The 17448-nt window shown below is 34.1% G+C and overlaps 3 protein-coding genes across 4 annotated transcripts; all 3 read left to right on the top strand.

Annotated features, from left to right (window-relative positions):
- Positions 1–61: 61 nt before the first annotated feature.
- Positions 62–2333, top strand: LOC113702948 (glutathione S-transferase T1). 2 transcript variants are annotated; one of them, XM_027224135.2, is made up of 7 exons: positions 62–218; positions 315–388; positions 473–536; positions 971–1024; positions 1182–1261; positions 1504–1712; positions 1855–2333. In XM_027224135.2, exons 1-7 carry the CDS (start codon positions 154–156, stop codon positions 2038–2040), a joined length of 732 nt encoding a protein of 243 aa, XP_027079936.1. In that variant the 5' UTR covers positions 62–153; the 3' UTR covers positions 2041–2333. The 2 variants fall into 2 exon arrangements, with proteins under 2 accessions (XP_027079936.1, XP_071916716.1); XM_072060615.1 differs by having other exon boundaries at positions 66–214.
- Positions 2334–3788: 1455 nt separating this feature from the next.
- Positions 3789–9621, top strand: LOC113703638 (glutathione S-transferase T1). Its single transcript, XM_027225071.2, has 9 exons — positions 3789–4165; positions 4265–4340; positions 6857–7084; positions 7223–7296; positions 7416–7479; positions 7894–7947; positions 8268–8347; positions 8562–8767; positions 9212–9621. The coding sequence occupies exons 3-9, from the start codon at positions 7020–7022 to the stop codon at positions 9371–9373; spliced, it is 705 nt and encodes a 234-aa protein (XP_027080872.1). The 5' UTR covers positions 3789–4165; positions 4265–4340; positions 6857–7019; the 3' UTR covers positions 9374–9621.
- A 4402-nt stretch (positions 9622–14023) lies between these two features.
- LOC113703637 (glutathione S-transferase T1-like) lies at positions 14024–16954 on the top strand. Its single transcript, XM_027225070.2, has 7 exons — positions 14024–14189; positions 14324–14397; positions 14522–14585; positions 14954–15007; positions 15368–15447; positions 15630–15835; positions 16551–16954. The coding sequence occupies exons 1-7, from the start codon at positions 14125–14127 to the stop codon at positions 16710–16712; spliced, it is 705 nt and encodes a 234-aa protein (XP_027080871.1). The 5' UTR covers positions 14024–14124; the 3' UTR covers positions 16713–16954.
- The last annotated feature ends 494 nt before the right edge of the window (positions 16955–17448 follow it).

Below are 17448 nucleotides of genomic sequence, written 5' to 3'. Positions count from 1 at the left end.
ACCTCAATCATTGATTCTTCATTGACTTAACCGGTGCATATGTTTGACCCGAAAGATAATGCCAGAATGGTGCTACTGTCCTAGCACTAGTGCCTATTTATACGTAAAGCACTGGCACGCTTCAAAGGCTACGTTGCCACTGACCAAAGAGATATGAAGCTGAAACTATTTGTAGATCGTCTGTCTCAGCCATGTCGTGCAATTCTCATCTTCTGCAAGTAACAATTCATGATAATTGTAGTCTTATTTCTTGATGTCTAATCATTGGCTTTTCATTTCTAATTTTTTGGGTACTTGGAATTGTTTGTGGAAAGGTTAAACGGGATAGAGTTCGAGGAAGTCACGATTGATTTTTGCAAACGCGAAAACTTATCTCCTGAATATCAGAGTGAGTCGCGACTTTTGTTTTGAACTTGATAGTAATGAAAAAGGTTTCTCTTGAGATATAAACACCTCTCTGATTGTGCCTCAGAAATCAATCCTATGCAGCTAGTGCCAGCAATAGAAGTGGATGGAGAATTTAAGCTCTTTGAAAGGTACTACAAGGGTGTGAAGTTGGATCACTTTTATGTCTTTGCTCACAGAAAGGCAGAAGAAATCAGATGAAATGCTTTATTTGTTGTGTTTTTCGATGTCATATTATTTGCTTCGAGGAGGGAAAGTTTATACTGACATCGACAAAGTAGTGCAACTTGAATTCTGTTGCTAATCCAAAAGTGCAGATCTTTATTTTTCAGAAAGTATTTAAAACGAAAACCTCCATATTTTGAAGGGGCAAAAATCTTTCCTTTTGTTTCTTTGAGTGATGATCCTGTATAGGGATGCTCTTTCTGTTTTTTTATCATATTTCACTGAGGATGAACTAAATCTATCCTTAAATTTCCTTTTCTCGTCCTCATATTAGCTAGGTGATTTCTAAACCAGCTTTTCATGCATGGTATGGTGTTAACACATTTGGTGTCCACTGCAGTCATGCAATTCTGCGATTTCTGGCTTGTGCTTTCCCTGGAGTTGCTGATCATTGGTGAGTCTGTCCTGTACTAGATGATAGTTGAACTGCATTTTTCCATCCCAGGTCCATTCTGAGGCTTCATCTGGTAGTAATTTCCAAGCAATATGTGGAGTAGTATTTGATAATTGATATTGATAAGTCTTTTCCCTTACATTTTTCATACTTCAAGGTATCCTGCAGACCTGTTCGAAAGAGCACAGATCGACTCAGTTTTAGATTGGCATCATTCCAATCTGCGACATGGTACAAGTATGTATCTTTCCTTTGCTTTTATTTACTGGGAGGGAATTTTTGACAAAATTTGACATTGATACAAGAAATTAATTGCATTCGTCCCTTAACAAATATGTCCATCAGACCACACAAATGACAAAAAGTGAAGAAACAGGAAGAAGCCATCTTTGAATAATCCCTGATGACAAGTTAAATTTGTTGAGATTATCATATCTGTATTTATAGGATGGTACTCTGAACAATGCTTATGTTTACAGCTGGATTAGTCTTCAACAGTACCGTTGGACCTTTACTCGCTGGCCTGCCTCCGAATTTAGAAGCAGCAGCTGAAGCTAGAAAAGTCCTCCTAGCTTCTCTTCCAATGGTCGAATCCTTCTGGCTCAAGGGTGATGGACACTTTCTGCTGGGAAGATCTCAACCATCCATAGCAGACCTGATTTTAGTCTGTGAAATTATGCAACTTGAGGTGAAGATAGATGTCTTCTGCATCTCGTTTATTTGTTTATGAACCTATTTCTCTTGAGTGCAGAGATCCTACCTGCATTTTATCTTTTGAGTATATATGACAAAGGAATTATCCTCATTTCAAGACTATGGTTGAATTTTAGGTCTTAGATGAGAAGGTTCGCAAACAAATATTAGACCCATATAAAAAGATTGGGAAGTGGATTGACGATACAAGAAATGCAACTCAACCTTATTTTGATGAATTTCATGCCGTCCTCTTCCGAGCCAAAGAGAAGCTAATCAAGATACGGTCTACTGGAAGCAGTGATGAGACAAAAATCAAGTGAAATTCTGCTTGATACTCAGAGATGGAGGAATGCTGCTGCTGCTTGTTGAAATCCCACATGATTTTCAAGCTCCTCTCCAAACAGGATATGGGATCTTGGCGTATTAATAGTTAGTGAGAATCCAAAATAAAGACGATTCGTCTTGGTTGTGTTGTGAAAGTAGTAGTAATTTGTATTTTCTGGTTTGGTTGCTGGCCAGGCGATGTGATACAAAACAGCATATGAAACGAATTTGACACTGCTGTATTAAGCCAAGGCCAAATAAATCAATGTGAAAAATCTTTTGTGTATTATCCTATTAGATTCGCAATTTTTTTTTTTTTTTTTTTTTTTGGACAATAAGGTTGGAGGATAGGGAGGGTGCAAACCATACTTCTAGATTTTTTTTTGAGGCATTGTTTTTAATGGGAGATTTTGTTCCACCTCTCAACAAATGACTAGTGTCATCTTCTTTAAAGAAAAGCATTGAATGGTTAAGGTGCATTGCATTGAGATTGGAATGGAGTTTGTCATCAAGCACAAGTCAAAAAGAAAATCACCTACACCAACTACTTTTTGTGTCTTTTGCTTCTTTTATCCAACATTGCTTTATAGTTTATTGATAGTGGAGTATCTGTCTGTTTCCTCTCCTCCGGTTAGAAGTCATCTACAAGCCATGCAGTAAGAAGTCAAGAAATTATGGCCTAGTTCCTATAACAAGATTTGCTCCTTATAATTGAAAGGAAAATAAATTTCCTATTGAAAAAAATTTTGTATCACTATGTGATTAAATCGACATAGGCTTCTACTTGGAAAAAAAAAAAAAAAAAGAGACTTTGTCCAGTTATAAGTTACAACATTAAAGGGGGGCAAAGAGAGGAACAGCACAAAACTTAAATTTAAAGTTTAGAAATTTGTAACACACAAAAACTTCCCAAAAAAAAAATCGAGAAGAAAATGTTTGTGCTTATAGTTTCTTTTATTATTATAATTATTTTTTGAAACTCACCGTTTATTTTATCATATAGTATAATAAATGAAAATACAATAATAAAAATGATTGTTGGGGTGTGATTAATATAAATGAAGTGCAAATTAAGTGTGTTTGGATAGAGTATTATTTGAAATAATTACTGTAGTACATTTTGTGATATGATGTATGTGAGATAAAAAAATAATTAAGAAAATAAAAAGATGAATTGAAAAATGTGTTTATAATGCAAGCGAAATATTATATGAAATAATTCAACAATCCAAACACGTTTAAAGTTGTAGCGTTTACATGCATCTCGCCCAGGAAGTTTAGAGGCCCAAGTTTAAACAAGCCATGGTCTGAAAGATTCCGCTGCTAAATAGTTATCACTATCGAGGCCCAATATTTTAAGGCCTGACGGGTCCCACCTTAGCTACTGCTCCTCATCCGTAAAATTACTCCGCATTTTTTTGTTTGGGAGTAGAAGTGTGAGGTCCTGGACAACACCACCTGCCACTCAGGGAAAGGGTCAATGCGGTTGAGATCGGCTATGGTTGAATCCGATTGTTGTATTTTTTAAAAATATTATTTAGTGTATAATTACATTTCATTATTATATTCGAAATAAAAGTGATATATATAAATAAAATATCTGACATATATTTAGTACAATATTATAACATATTTGTACACAAAAAACTTAAATATATATAACGATAGGATGAAATAGTAGAAAACACAATTATATTGAGGGTATGTTTGGTACCCCATAGAATTGGGGTTTAGAATTGGAATTGGAACCCCAATTCTAATTCTTGTGTTTGGATGCTGCCTTTTCCATAGAATTAGCATTGAATTCTAATTCCAAGAGGTTCCAATTCCATGAATTGAATTCTTTACCAGATCAAAAGAATTCTAATTCCAATTCCACAATTAAACGGGTCCAAACGCGGATCTAATATGGATCAAAAATTAAAATCGGGTCAAGGGTATCGGCACCCCTCTCTTTCTATCTAACTCACCATTTTTCCTCAGCCGCAGGTGCTCTGCTCTCCACCATCGCTTCCACCTGCAACCCTTTCCCACCACCGTCTCCCCCCTGCCTTCCGTTTCTCTGGCCACTCATTTGGTCTAGATCCAAATGAATCTGACAACGATGGGAGAACTGCCCTGGTGTGTATATATATACTACTCTCATTTGACTCCTTAAAAATTATTTCTAGAATGCAATTCTGTCTTTTTGTTCATTCTACATCCTTTTTTTGTACTCAGCATATAGCTGCATCAAAAGGAAACGAGAATTGTGTGCTACTGCTTCTGGATTTTGGAGCGGACCCCAACAGCAGAGGTATCTCCAACTTTCATACTGCTTTAAGTTATGACGTCCAAATACTGCTATGGGAACCCAACTTTGTGATGATATAGAAGCAGGAAAACAATTTAAACAATTCACCTCATTATCAAGAGGGCTGTCCTCCTTGCACCCCCCACATCATTTGTCGCAAACTAATGACAATTATAATTTGCATGCCCCTTCTTCATGTTTTATAACTACAGTAATGGCAGCAATAGTAAAAACTTAGCGAAATGTGGCCCCTAATACTCTCCAGGCGTCAGTTTTATTTATTAATTTGAGCCGTCTTTGATTTAATTGCTAGTACTGTATGATTTACCCCTCATCCTGTCCGAGTGCGGACTGTATGGGCTGGCCCTCTTGCATCAGTGAGAAGTGAAAAATACCCTTTTGGTCATTCCGTACAAGTTGAAAATGGCTGAATCTGCATCTCCTAGACAACTGTAACACCAGTCTCATTTACTCTTTTAAAAGGTGTCTATATTTACTGCGATTGTCCATTTCATTTTGGTTTGCCTGTTGATCTGTATTTTTTTCATTTTGTATTTTGTTATTGCTGTTTTTGGGGGTTGTTGTACTCAAATCTTTTATAACTCCCTTCTCATATGGTTTGAGTTTTGGCTTTTTTAAGTGTAGAATTCTCCTTACTCATTAAAGAGACTAACATGCTCTCTACAAAATAATTGGTATCTTTGAGGCATAAATATCACTTCTGAATCTTGATGCCTTCTCTTAGTGAAAGTTCATTCGACATTTAAGGCAAATCATTTTTTTCTAGTTTTGTTTGAAGACAGCATAAGCAAAGAATTGGAATGTCCAGCCATAGTCATAGAACTTAAAATACAGGAATTCTGTTTACCTTTGATGGACGTTTCCCTTTATTTACTCTTCAATGATATGAAATCAATGTCCAGCCCAACACGTTTTTAAGTTTAGAGATCGATTGCCTTTCATGACTAGGTGCATATTTGCCTTTCATTTTTAGTTCTATAATGCAGTAGCTATTAAATATGTTCTTAAGAACATGACATTGTGATGTTTTTCTGGTGCATATCTGCCTCAGATATGGCATCTGAAGCAACATCTCAGTCAAAAGGGAAAGGCAAAGGGTATTTCACTTGGACTCCTGAAATGGATCGTGTAATGGGCACCTGTTTTATTGACCAAATGAACCAAGGAAACAAATTGGATGGTAAATGTGCATTGGTAATTGATTTTTTTTGGTAATCTCCAGTTGAAGTTGTTTTGTAGAAGAAGTTGAGCTGATTGCTGGAAGCCCAAGTAGAGCAAGTAGAAGTTGTTACTACTCCATCGTGTATCCATGACTTTTTAAATTCTGATGAGTTCTTTGTTTTTTATGTAATGGATCAAAACAAGATTATAGAAAGATTCTAGAGAGTATTTCAGCTATTTTCTCTGTTTTTGAGATGATAAGAATGGAACATTGGATCTTTTGTCTGATGAACTAGCATTTTAGATATTGAGATTAACATAGCTGCCTGTGTTGATGCCCTGACTTGTCCTTGAGTTACATGAACCTTTGCATTCTTTTTCAAAGTTAAGGAGATTTTGTATAAGTGCTCTTCCTGTATTCTGTTGGTTTTTATCTTCCACAAGTCTGCACACTCACTAAAGAATTGATGACAGATATTATTCTATTTAGCAAGTACTTGACTGTGTGTGAATTGGTCATCTGACAAAAGTAGGGTTTTAGCATTTTGATAGAGTAGGCTTTTGATTTTCTAAAATTTAAAGTTCTTAACTTTAAAAACGTATCAAGGTTTTAACTCGATAAATATTAACTACTTTTTAAGTTAGAATATACAATTATTTTTTATTTAATATAATTTAATTTTTTTTAAAAAAAAGAATTTTTTATTTTTGCAAAAAAGGAACTAATTTTTTTTCTTTTAAAGCTTTATTAACAATCAGTTAAATGCAAGAAAAAATAAATTATTAAAGGTACTAATTGGTTTTTTCCTTAAAGCTTTAGTAACAATTAGCTAAATGTTAAAAAATTATTATATAGTAAAAAAAAGAAATTTTTTATGTAAGGAAATATTAGTTGGAAACAATTCTAATTCCTAATGAATTCTTCTCTCATACAAACAAAGAATTTGGAATTTCAAATAAATTCCGTATCAATTCTATGCATTTCCCAAACGAAAGAATTGAAATGACTTGGAATTCCAATTCATAGAATTCCAATTCTATAGAATTTCAATTCTAATTCAATTCTAATTCTGTAGAACCAAACGTACCCTGAGTCCATTTCCTTCCATCTACAATGCCTTCTACTTTATTATTCAACCCAATCCTCCCCATTCTCCGTGCAATATGAACCACTTCGGTTTCATTTTTTTCCCTGAATTATGCATCGCATTTTCTTTTTCTTTCCTTGGGCACAAAAGTCATGAATGGCCTCGTTGACTCGAATTATTATTATTTTTTTTATCTTGCTCAGTCATGCATGATTTCATGGACATGATTAAGTATGCATGTTCCTGCAGGCCAAAAGCAACGAAGGTGCTCCTCTCTTAAATTATATATAGTAGCCACCCTCACTCTAGCCTTTCAAGCTAGGAAAACTGAAATAGTGGTAGCAATCAAGTAAATTATCAACTAGCAAAGTTGAAACTTGGAAGCCGGAGAGGGGAGTCACCAAAGAAAGAGATGAAGCTCAAATTGTTTGTACATCGTCTATCTCAGCCATCCCGTGCAGTTCTCATCTTCTGCAAGTACACTTAATTTTCCTTGTCCTTCACTAGTCTTTTTTACAAATCTCAAAATTTTTTTAACCCTTTTTGTAATATATATATACATGTATATGAATATGTGTATATATTTTGTTGTAACTTGATATTGCTCCTTAAAAGGTTAAATAAAATAGAGTTTGAGGAAGTCCAAATTGATCTCTCTAAAGGCGAGCACTTGTCTCCTGAATTTAAAGGTTAACGATTAATTCTTTTCCTTAAAAAATTTGTCTTTTGTTGGCATATATATAAAAACCATTCTTTTCCTTGTAATTTAGTTTATGAACTTGTAATATTGCTCGTATTTTTGCTTCAGAAATCAATCCCATGCAGAAGGTGCCAGCCATGGAAGTGGATGAAGGATTTAAGCTCTTTGAGAGGTAAGTATGCACTTCGCAGCTAAGAAAGAGATGAATTAATATGCATGATGCATGTTTGTTGGTGATAATAGCCTCCCCCCCCCCCCCCCCCCAAAACAACAAAAACCCCCTCTTTGGTCCCTTTGGATTGTTATGGCTAGTTTCGAAAAAGAAAAAAAAAAAAAAATGGAGCAGCAAAAGGGTAAATCTTCAAAATTCTAGCTTGGTCTTCAAAAGAACAAAGCAAAAAATTTAAGTCCAGTCAGAGCAATACGAGCTGCAGCCTAATATCGGGCTCGTTTTTTGCATCTGTCTTTTGCCATCTTTTATTTGTCTTTCCTCCTCCCAGTTTCATTTTGGCGAGGTCACTTCTAAATATGCTTTCCATAAAAGTAAATTTCTCTTCCAAACTTTTTATAATGTGATGTCTTGCAGTCATGCAATTCTACGATTTCTGGCTTGTGCTTCTCCTGGAGTTGCAGATCATTGGTGAGTCTCCTTACTGTACATGCCAGTTTATACGCTATCTGATACTACCATAAACATTTTGTTATAAAACGTAAAGTATCAGTAAAAAAGAAAGCACATATTAGTTTCTAATAAATATATGAACACCTCACAATCGAACTTCTTTCCTATTATCTCTTGATGTTTAATTATGAGAATATTCAATGTGACTAAATCCTGAAATTAACTGTTTCATACGGTTACGTGGGTCAAATATTGAACATGGCTTCTAAAGTATCAAACCAACAACTGATACTCGATCGTACCTCTTTTGATCACTTGTGCTTTTTCATACCAAAAAGGTACCCAGCAGACCTGTTCAAACGAGCTGAGATCAACTCAGTTTTAGACTGGCATCACGCCAATCTACGACATGGTTCAGGTGCCAATCTTAAGTTTTGGCTCTCTATTAAATTATTACTACTCTAGCTATACATTATTGGTTTGTCTTCCATTATCAAGAGAATTGGGATTTGTCTAGCGATGTCTAGATACAGTCATTCCAAGTTTCTTTTTCAGTATTTTGCTTATAAATGATAGGTTATCATCAATATTAATGTTGTACTCCTTGGTGCATGCGCTTATTTTTCTTACAGCTGGATTAGTCTTCCATAGCAAACTGGCACCACTTTTTGGTCTGCCTTCGGATGTACAAGCAGCAGCTGATTGCGAAAAAGTGCTCTCAGCTTCTCTTGCAAAGATCGAGTCTTTTTGGCTGAAGGAGGAAGGACAATTTCTGCTGGGAAATTCCAAACCTTCAATTGCAGACCTGAGTTTGGTCTGTGAAACCATGCAACTTGAGGTAAAGAGATAGAGACTGTCTTCTTGCTCTTCTCATTTGCAGTCTGTTATTTACTATATTATATGAATTTCTTTATCAACTTAACTTGAGAACAGAGATCAAGACGTTATATAGGATTCCGACTGAAAACCTAAATACTTCCATAATCTATTAACATTGTCTCCTCAGTTTCGCCAAAATTTTTGGTTATCCAAATGTCCTGAAACATGTTTTGTTTCTGGAGTTCATTTCTTTTTTTTTTTTTTTTAAATAGCATTTAATATCATTAGTATCAAGAGTACTGCTACATGATGTGATAACTTGAAACTTTCAAAGATCAAAAACTATGTATAGAATCAAGTGTTCGGTAATGGGGTATGGAGAGTACTATCTAGTCCACAAAATATACAAAGGAATTTATGACAAGCGAGATGTAACTGATTACAACTTCGCTGTGGAATTTAGGCCTTGGATGAGAAGGTTCGTCAACGGTTATTAGATCCACATGAGAAAGTTCGGAAGTGGATGGATGATACAAGGAATGCAATGCAACCTTACTTTGGAGAAATTCATGGCGTCCTATTTCAATTGAAAGACAAACTAAAGGAGATGGAGTCTGATGAGTGATGAGGCAAATTAAAATAAACTGATATATAGTCTGCTTAAAATAAAACAGATGCGGCATTGCAGCTATCTGTTTAGTTCCCTCAGTATGATTTCCAGGTTCTTTAAACCTTGAACAACCATATGATTACGTGCAACGTTGTGTAAGTTTGAGTTACAGTACTTTCTTTTTTTATGTTTTGTTTTTTAACGTTTTGTTGCTGGACCAAAGATGTTAATTGAATAAAATCTGTGTTGGGTCTTTGGGTAAATCTTTTGTATGTGTGATTTCAAGAACGAGAAAATGATTGTTGAGCGATCCAATGTGTCCAGCGCTGGTTTTGTTGGAAGATGCCCTTCAAGCCATGAACACTTTCTCATGTTACCCACAACTAGCAAATTGCTTCACTGGTGCTTGTATATGAAAGACTTAAATTCCGAACTCTGGGAAGCTTGTATATAGTATTATTGCTCGAGTGTGGATAATCTAGGAAGCAGAATTTTTGAAAGCTCTTTTTTTTTTTTTTTCTCGTTTTTAGTGATTAATACCAAATTAAGCCTAAATTGGACTACAAACCTTTAACAGTCAGACTGTTTACCCAAAAAAAAAATATACTAATAATAATAACAGAATACATCTAGAAAATCTCGACTTAGACTCTGTTTGACAATTTAATTCAGCACTTAAATTTAATGGATTCAGATCTGAACATATTAAAACGTGTTTGATAACAAAAAATAAAACATCTAAATTAATTAAATTGTACTAATTTCTCTAGGTAAAACATAATCCCAAAAATAGGTAATAAGTTATTCACTCATTATTTAATGTGATACATACTCAAATGTATCAAATTTAGACCCTGTTTGATAACTCAATTTAACACTTAAAATTTAATGGGTCTAGACGCATTTTAATAACAAAAAATAGAACATCTAAATTAATAATTAAGTTGCACTGAATTTCTTGAGTTTTTTTTTTTTACCAAAATAACACTCTTGCTAAAAAATATTCCCAATGTGATTCACTTTTAAATTTTTTTCCCATAATGATATTATTATTGTCATCTAGTTATCCTGATTGTCGTGTAGGATAACAAGAAAGGAAAGTTCTAATCTAGTTTATAGTTTCCAACATCAACTAATATTTTAAATTTTTTTATTATAGAGTCACAAGAAGATTGCATAACTTTTATAATTTCCTTATAATTATTTAAAATAAATTCTATCATTATTGACCTTGCTATTATTGGTCTCTGAATTTTTTTTGAAATGTATCAAACCTATTGCATATTTTTTTTCAAAAAATAAATTTTAAAAATACAAAAATTGCAACAAAATTGCAACGAAAATTGTAAGCAATTCCAAAAACTTCAATGCTTTATATTTGTTTATGATATCCTTTCTACTCTTTGAAAAGACAAGAGAATAATTTTCATTTGCCTTAAGATTATCGACTCGAGAAGCATATTTTTTAGATGCTGTTAATATAAATATTAGTTTCTTAGATTATGTTTGACAAGGGAAAGATAATGAAAAAAAAAATGCGGGAAAGTTTAGATAGAAATTTGGAGAAGATATTAAATGAGAAAGAGAAATGGAAGGTGTCTTTATCTCCATCCTGAAGCAGATGCAGCCTAAGTGGTAAAAAAAGAATCATAAAGGTAATAAATTTTAAAATTAGATTACTTTGGGTATATGTTTTGGAAGAAGAGTTATTTTGGCAATAAACTCGAATTTTCTAGGTAAAACTTACTCCAAAAAATAAGTGATAAACTATTCACTTATCAATTAAATGTATCATATTTAGCATTTAACGATTCAGTAATTTAATAAATTTAGATTTTGGTTTTCAGATTTCAGATTTTAGTTTTCAAATATTAGTTTTATCAAACGCGCCATTAGTACTTAATAATTTAGTAACTTAAAGGATTTGGATATCAGATTTCATATTTCTTATTTCAATTTTTAGACTCAATCTTATCAAACGTACCTTTAATGAATTTCTCTAACCCCAAATGAACAATCAATTATCATAACCTGTGTTTGCAACACTTATTAATGATTATAACTGAGTAAATCCAATCAAATTTTTTATAAGAGATCACAAAGGTTCCAAAAAAAGGAAAATGAGAAAAAGATTGATTCCAAAAAGACAGAAAATTTTTCGAATTCACTGCCAAGCAAAAAATGTTAGGCATTGTGCAATTGTTGCTCGTCACCAGAGATTTGGAAAGATCCTACAAGAAAGCGAGAGAGAATAGAAAAAGGGCAAAAAAAAAAATTTATTAAATCATTATTCATAGTTCAGAGATGGATAGTTGTGCTGCTGGATTCTGACAATTTAACAAGTCGTATTGACCCAGCCCAGATTTTATTTCTAGGGGCCCATGTTCATCTGAGGACCCAAACGGCAGCCGGCTCTGTCGTCCACAGATCTGCAGGCAGTGGTGAGACGAAAACCAGCTGACAAGCTGGTTAGGATTCAAAAGATGTGGGATTGCTGCTATATGTTGAAGCCCTATAGAATTTCCAGAATATTTTCCAACCATGATCTCAGATCTTGGTGTAAGAAACAAGGCAGTTTGGCAATAAGGGCAGTTTACGTTTGTAGTGTAAAGTAATAATCCAGTTTCCTATTTGGTAACTGGAAACAGAGTATGTAGTGGGAATATGCTAGGAGAGAAATTGTTACTGTTGCAGCTAATTTCCAGTAAACGAATGTGAACTATCTCGTACAATACAATAAGCTTATGTATTTCCAGCCTCTCTCAAGTGAAATTCTGCTTGATACTCAGAGATGGAGGAATGCTGCTGCTGCTGCTTGTTAAAATCCCACATGATTTTCAAGCTCCTCTCCAAACAGGATATGGGATGTTGGCGTATTAATGGTTAGTGAGAATCCAAAATAAAGACGATTCGTCTTGGTTGTGTTGTGAAAGTAGTAGTAATTTGTATTTTCTGGTTTGGTCGCTGGCCAGGCGATGGGATACAACAGCATATGAAACGAATTTGACACTGCTGTATTAAGCCAAGGCCAAATAAATCTTCTGCGTATTAGACTCGCTTTTTTTTTTTTTTTTTGGACAATAAGGTTGAAGGATAAGGAGGGTGCAAACAATACTTCTAGATTTTTTTTTTTTTTTGAGGCATTGTTTTTAATGGTAGAATTTGTTGCATGTCTCAACAAATGACTAGTGTCATCTTCTTTAAAGAAAAGCATTGAATGGTTAAGATACATTGCATTGAGATTGGAATGGAGTTTGTCAAAAGAAAATCACCTACTCCAACTACTTTTTGTGTCTTTTGCTTCTTTCATCCAACATTGCTTTATAGTTTATTGATAGGGGAGTTAAAGTCATCTACAATCCATGCAGTAAGGAATCAAGAACTCATGGCCACATTCCTATAACAAGATTTGCTCATTATAATTGAAAAGAAAATAAATTTCCTCTTGAAAAAATTTTGCATCACTCTGTGATTAAATCGACACAGGCTTCTACTTGAAAAAAAAAAAAATGACTTTGTCCAGTTGCAAGTTACAACTTTAAAGGGGGGCAAAAAGAGGAGCAGCACAAAATTAAATTTAACGTTTGTGCTTATAGTTTCTTTTGTTATTATAATTATTTTTGGAAACTCACAATTTATTTTATCATGTAATCTAAATAAATGAAAATACTATGATAAAAATGATTGTTGAAGTGTGATTAATAAAAATTGAAATGCAAATAACATTTTTCTTATTTTTTTTAATGTTATTTGATATTATTTCGTTTAAAGTTGTAGTGCCGAGAGGCATCTCGGCCCAAGTTGAAACAAGCCCTGGTCAGAAGGACTCCTCTGCTAAGCAGTTCTCACTATCGAGGCCCAATATTTTAAGACCTTATGGGTCCCATTCTAGCTGCTGCTCCTCATATGTAAAGTTACAGCAATGATCTTCTCCGTGCATTTTTTAATTCTTTTTGGGTGTATAAGTGTGAGGTCTTAGACAAGACCCCCTACTTAGGGAAAGGGTTAGTGCGATTGAGAACTGGTATGGTTGATCTCATTGTTGTATATTTTTTTTTATATATTATTTGATGTATAATTACATCAAATTATTATATTCAAAATAAAAGTGATGCCTGTGAATAAAATATTTGACATATATTTAGTATAATATTTTAATATATTTGTACACAAAAAATTTTAAAATGGATGACGGCCGGACAAAACTGCATAAAAAATATAATTATATTCGGTCCATGCCAGTTTGCTTGTAATTTTTTTCACTTTATTATCCAACCCAACCCTTCCCATTGTCAGTGCAATATGAATAACTTCCGTTTCAACTTTTTTTTTTTTTCCTGAATTATGCATCGCATTTTCTTTCCTTGGGCGAAAAAGTCATGAATGGCCTCTTTGACTTGTTCCCAAATTTTCTTACGAAAGTAAAATTTTTTTTGTAAATAAATCTAATCCCCACAGTAACTTCAAAAGCCGGCAACTTTTGAAGTCCTGCGAGGGACTTATGAATGGCCTCTTTGACTCGAATCGTTTTTTTTCTCTTGCTCTGTCATGCATGACTTCATGAACTTGATTAAGTGTGCATGTTCCTGCAGGCCAAAAGCAACGAAGGTGCTCCTCTCTTAAATTAATATATAGTAGCCGCCCTCACGCTAGCCTTTCAAGCTAGGAAATCTAAAATAAATGGTAGCAATCAAGTAAATTATCAACTAGCAAAGTTTGAAACTTGGAAGCCAAAGAGCCAGAGAGGGGAGTCACCAAGGAGAGAGATGAAGCTCAAATTGTTTGTAGATCGTCTATCTCAGCCATGCCGTGCAATTCTCATCTTCTGCAAGTAAACTTAATTTTCCTTGTCCTTCACTAGTCTTTTTTACAAATCTCATTTTTTTTTCCTTTTCCTACTATATACATACATGTATATGAATATGCGTATATATTTTGTTGTAACTTGATATTGCTCCTTAAAAGGATGAATAAAATAGAGTTTGTGGAAGTTCGAATTGAGCTTTCTAAAGGCGAGCAGTTGTCTCCTGAATTTAAAGGTCAACTATTAATTCTGTTCCTTAAAAATTTTGTTGTCTTTTGTTGGCATATATATAAAAACCATTTTTTCTTATAATTTAGTTTATGAAAATGTAAGTAACATTGCTCGTATTTTTGCTTCAGAAATCAATCCCATGCAGAAAGTGCCAGCCATGAAAGTGGATGAAAGATTTAGGCTCTTTGAGAGGTAAGTGTGCACTTTGCAGCTAAGAAAGAGACGAATTAATTATGTATGATGCATGTTTGTTGGTGATAATAGTCCCCCCCCCCCTCCCCCTCCCCCTCCCCCTTTTTTTGGTCCCTCTGGATTTTTATGACTAGTTTCGAAAAAGAAAAGAAAAAAAAAAAAAGTAGCAGCAAAAGGGTAAATCTTCAAAATCCTAGATTGGTCTTCAAAAGATCAAAACAAAAAAGTTTAAGTCCAGTCAGAGCAATACGAGCTGCAGCCTAATATCGGGCTCGTTCCCAGTTTCATCTTGGCGAGGTCATTTCTAAATCTGCTTTCCATAGAAGTAAATTTCTCTTCCAAACTTTTTATAATGTGATCTTTCGCAGTCATGCAATTCTACGGTTTCTGGCTGGTGCATTTCCTGGAGTTGCAGATCATTGGTGAGTCTCCCAAGTGTACATGATGGTTAATAATAAACTTTTTGTTATAAAACGTAAAGCATCAGTTATAAAGAAAGCACACATTAGTTTCTAATAAATATATGAACGGCTCATAATCGAACTTCTTTCCTGTTATCTCTTGATGTTTAATTATGAGAATATTCAATGTGACTAAATCCTGAAATTAACCGTTTCATATGGTTATGTGGGTCAAATATTGAAAATGGCTTCTAAAGTATCAGACCCAATCCTAGACTGAACCTGCATCGTACAAAAGCTAAGTGAATATTTGGAATTAAATCAACAACTGATACTCGATCGTCCCTCTTTTGATCACTTGTGCTTCTTCATACCGAAAAGGTACCCAGCAGACCTGTTCAAACGAGCTGAGATCGACTCAGTTTTAGACTGGCATCACGCCAATCTACGACATGGTTCAGGTGCCAATCTTAAGTTTTGGCTCTCTATTAAATTATTACTGCTCTAGCCATACATTATGGGTTTGTCTTCCATTATCAAGAGAATTGGGATTTGTCTCTTTTTCAGTATTTTGCTTATAATGATACGTTATCATCAATATTAATGTTGTACTCCTTGATGCATGCGCTTATTTTTGTTACAGCTGGATTAGTCTTCCATAGCAAACTGGCACGTCTTTCTGGTAGGCCTTTGGATTTACGAGCAGCAGCTGATTGTGAAAAAGTGCTCTCAGCTTCTCTTGCAAAGATCGAGTCCGTTTGGCTCAAGGAGGAAGGACAATTTCTGCTGGGAAATTCCAAACCTTCTATTGCAGACCTGAGTTTGGTCTGTGAAACTATGCAACTTGAGGTAAAGAGATACAGAATGTCTTCTTCATCTCCTCATTTGCACTCTGTTATTTACTATATTATATGAATTTCTTTATCAACTTAACTTGAGAAAAAAGACATTATAGAGGATTCCGACTGAAAACCTAAATACTTCCATAGCCTATTAACATAACCTAAATACTTCCATAACCTAAATACTTCCATAACCTATTAACATTGTCTCCTCAGTTTCGCCAAACTTTTTAGTTATCCAAATATCCTGAAACATTTATGTTTGGATCCTTCATTTTTTAAAAAACTAGTTTTTCAAATACTATAAAAATTTTTAAAAGGTACTCTAAAAAGTAGTCTAAATTTTTTTTAATGTTTAAAAAATATTCTAAAAAATATTTTAAAAACTCTCCTGCTCTTAAATATTCCAATATATTTTCTGAAAATATTCCAAAATATACTCTAAAAATTCTACTATAATAAAATTTTTTAAAAACACTCCCAAAAACAGCTAATCCAAACTGCAGAGATTTTTTTTTTTTTTTTTTTTGAGATAGCATTTAATATCATTTGTATCAAGAGTTCTGCTACATGATAACTTGAAACTTTCAAAGAACAATAACCGTGTATAGAATCAAGTGTTCAGTAATGGGGTACGGAGAGTACCATCTTGTCCATATAATATGCAAAGGTTTTTATGAACAGCTAGATGTAATTGATTACAACTTCATTGTGGAATATAGGCCTTGGATGAGAAGGATCGTAAACGATTATTAGACCCACATGAGAAAGTTCGGAAGTGGATGGATGACACAAGGAACGCAACGCAACCTTACTTTGATGAAATTCATGGCGTCCTATTTCAAGTGAAAGACAAACTAAAGGAGATGGAGTCTGATGAGTGATGAGGCAAATTGACTGATATATAGTCTGCTTAAAATCCAACAGATGCGGCATTGCAGCTCTCTGTTTAGTTCCCTCATTATGATTTCCAGGTTCTTTAAACCTTGAACAATCATATCATTACGTGCAACGTTGTGTAAGTTTGAGTTACACTACTTTCTTCTTTTATGTTTTGTTTTTTAACGTTTTGTTGCTGGACAAAAGATGTTAATTGAATAAAATCTGTGTTAGGTCTTTGGGGAAATCTTTTGTATGTGTGATTTCAAGAACGAGAAAATGATTGTTTAGAGATCCTACGTGTCCAGCGCTGGTTTTGTTGGTAGATGCCCTTCAAGCCATGAACACTTTCTCATGTTACCCACAACTTGCAAATTGCTTCACTGGCGCATGTATATAAAAGACTAAATTCCAGACTCTGGGAAGCTTGTAAGTGTAGTATTATTGCGCGATTGTGGATAATCTGGGAAGAAGAATTTTTGAAAGCTCATTTTTCATCTTGTTTTTAGGGATTAATAGCAAATTAAGCCTAAATTGGACTACAACCCTTCAACAGTTAGAATGTTTACCCCCAAAAAAATTTCTAATAATAATAAAAGAACACCTCCAGAAAACCTACACTTAGGGTCTGTTTGATAACATAAAAAAGTGCTGAATCTGAATTTTTTCAGACATTCAGATGTTTTGAGTGTTTGATAAATGAAAATCTATTTGCTGAATTTGTTAAGCAGTGCTGAACCT

Source organism: Coffea arabica, chromosome 8e (genome assembly GCF_036785885.1).
Source record: "Coffea arabica cultivar ET-39 chromosome 8e, Coffea Arabica ET-39 HiFi, whole genome shotgun sequence".
Classification (NCBI taxonomy): domain Eukaryota; kingdom Viridiplantae; phylum Streptophyta; class Magnoliopsida; order Gentianales; family Rubiaceae; genus Coffea; species Coffea arabica.
This window is presented reverse-complemented; position numbering and strand designations above follow the sequence as displayed.

Excerpts from the sequence above, each read along its gene's own strand:
- LOC113702948 (XM_027224135.2), top strand. The coding sequence starts at position 154 with ATGAAGCTGAAACTATTTGTAGATCGTCTGTCTCAGCCATGTCGTGCA. Across the intron at positions 389-472 it reads CTTATCTCCTGAATATCAGA|AAATCAATCCTATGCAGCTA; the intron begins GTGAGTCGCGAC and ends ATTGTGCCTCAG. Across the intron at positions 1,025-1,181 it reads CCTGGAGTTGCTGATCATTG|GTATCCTGCAGACCTGTTCG; the intron begins GTGAGTCTGTCC and ends TCATACTTCAAG.
- LOC113703638 (XM_027225071.2), top strand. The coding sequence starts at position 7,020 with ATGAAGCTCAAATTGTTTGTACATCGTCTATCTCAGCCATCCCGTGCA. Across the intron at positions 7,480-7,893 it reads GGATTTAAGCTCTTTGAGAG|TCATGCAATTCTACGATTTC; the intron begins GTAAGTATGCAC and ends GATGTCTTGCAG. Across the intron at positions 7,948-8,267 it reads CCTGGAGTTGCAGATCATTG|GTACCCAGCAGACCTGTTCA; the intron begins GTGAGTCTCCTT and ends CATACCAAAAAG.
- LOC113703637 (XM_027225070.2), top strand. The coding sequence starts at position 14,125 with ATGAAGCTCAAATTGTTTGTAGATCGTCTATCTCAGCCATGCCGTGCA. Across the intron at positions 14,586-14,953 it reads AGATTTAGGCTCTTTGAGAG|TCATGCAATTCTACGGTTTC; the intron begins GTAAGTGTGCAC and ends GATCTTTCGCAG. Across the intron at positions 15,836-16,550 it reads GTGAAACTATGCAACTTGAG|GCCTTGGATGAGAAGGATCG; the intron begins GTAAAGAGATAC and ends TGTGGAATATAG.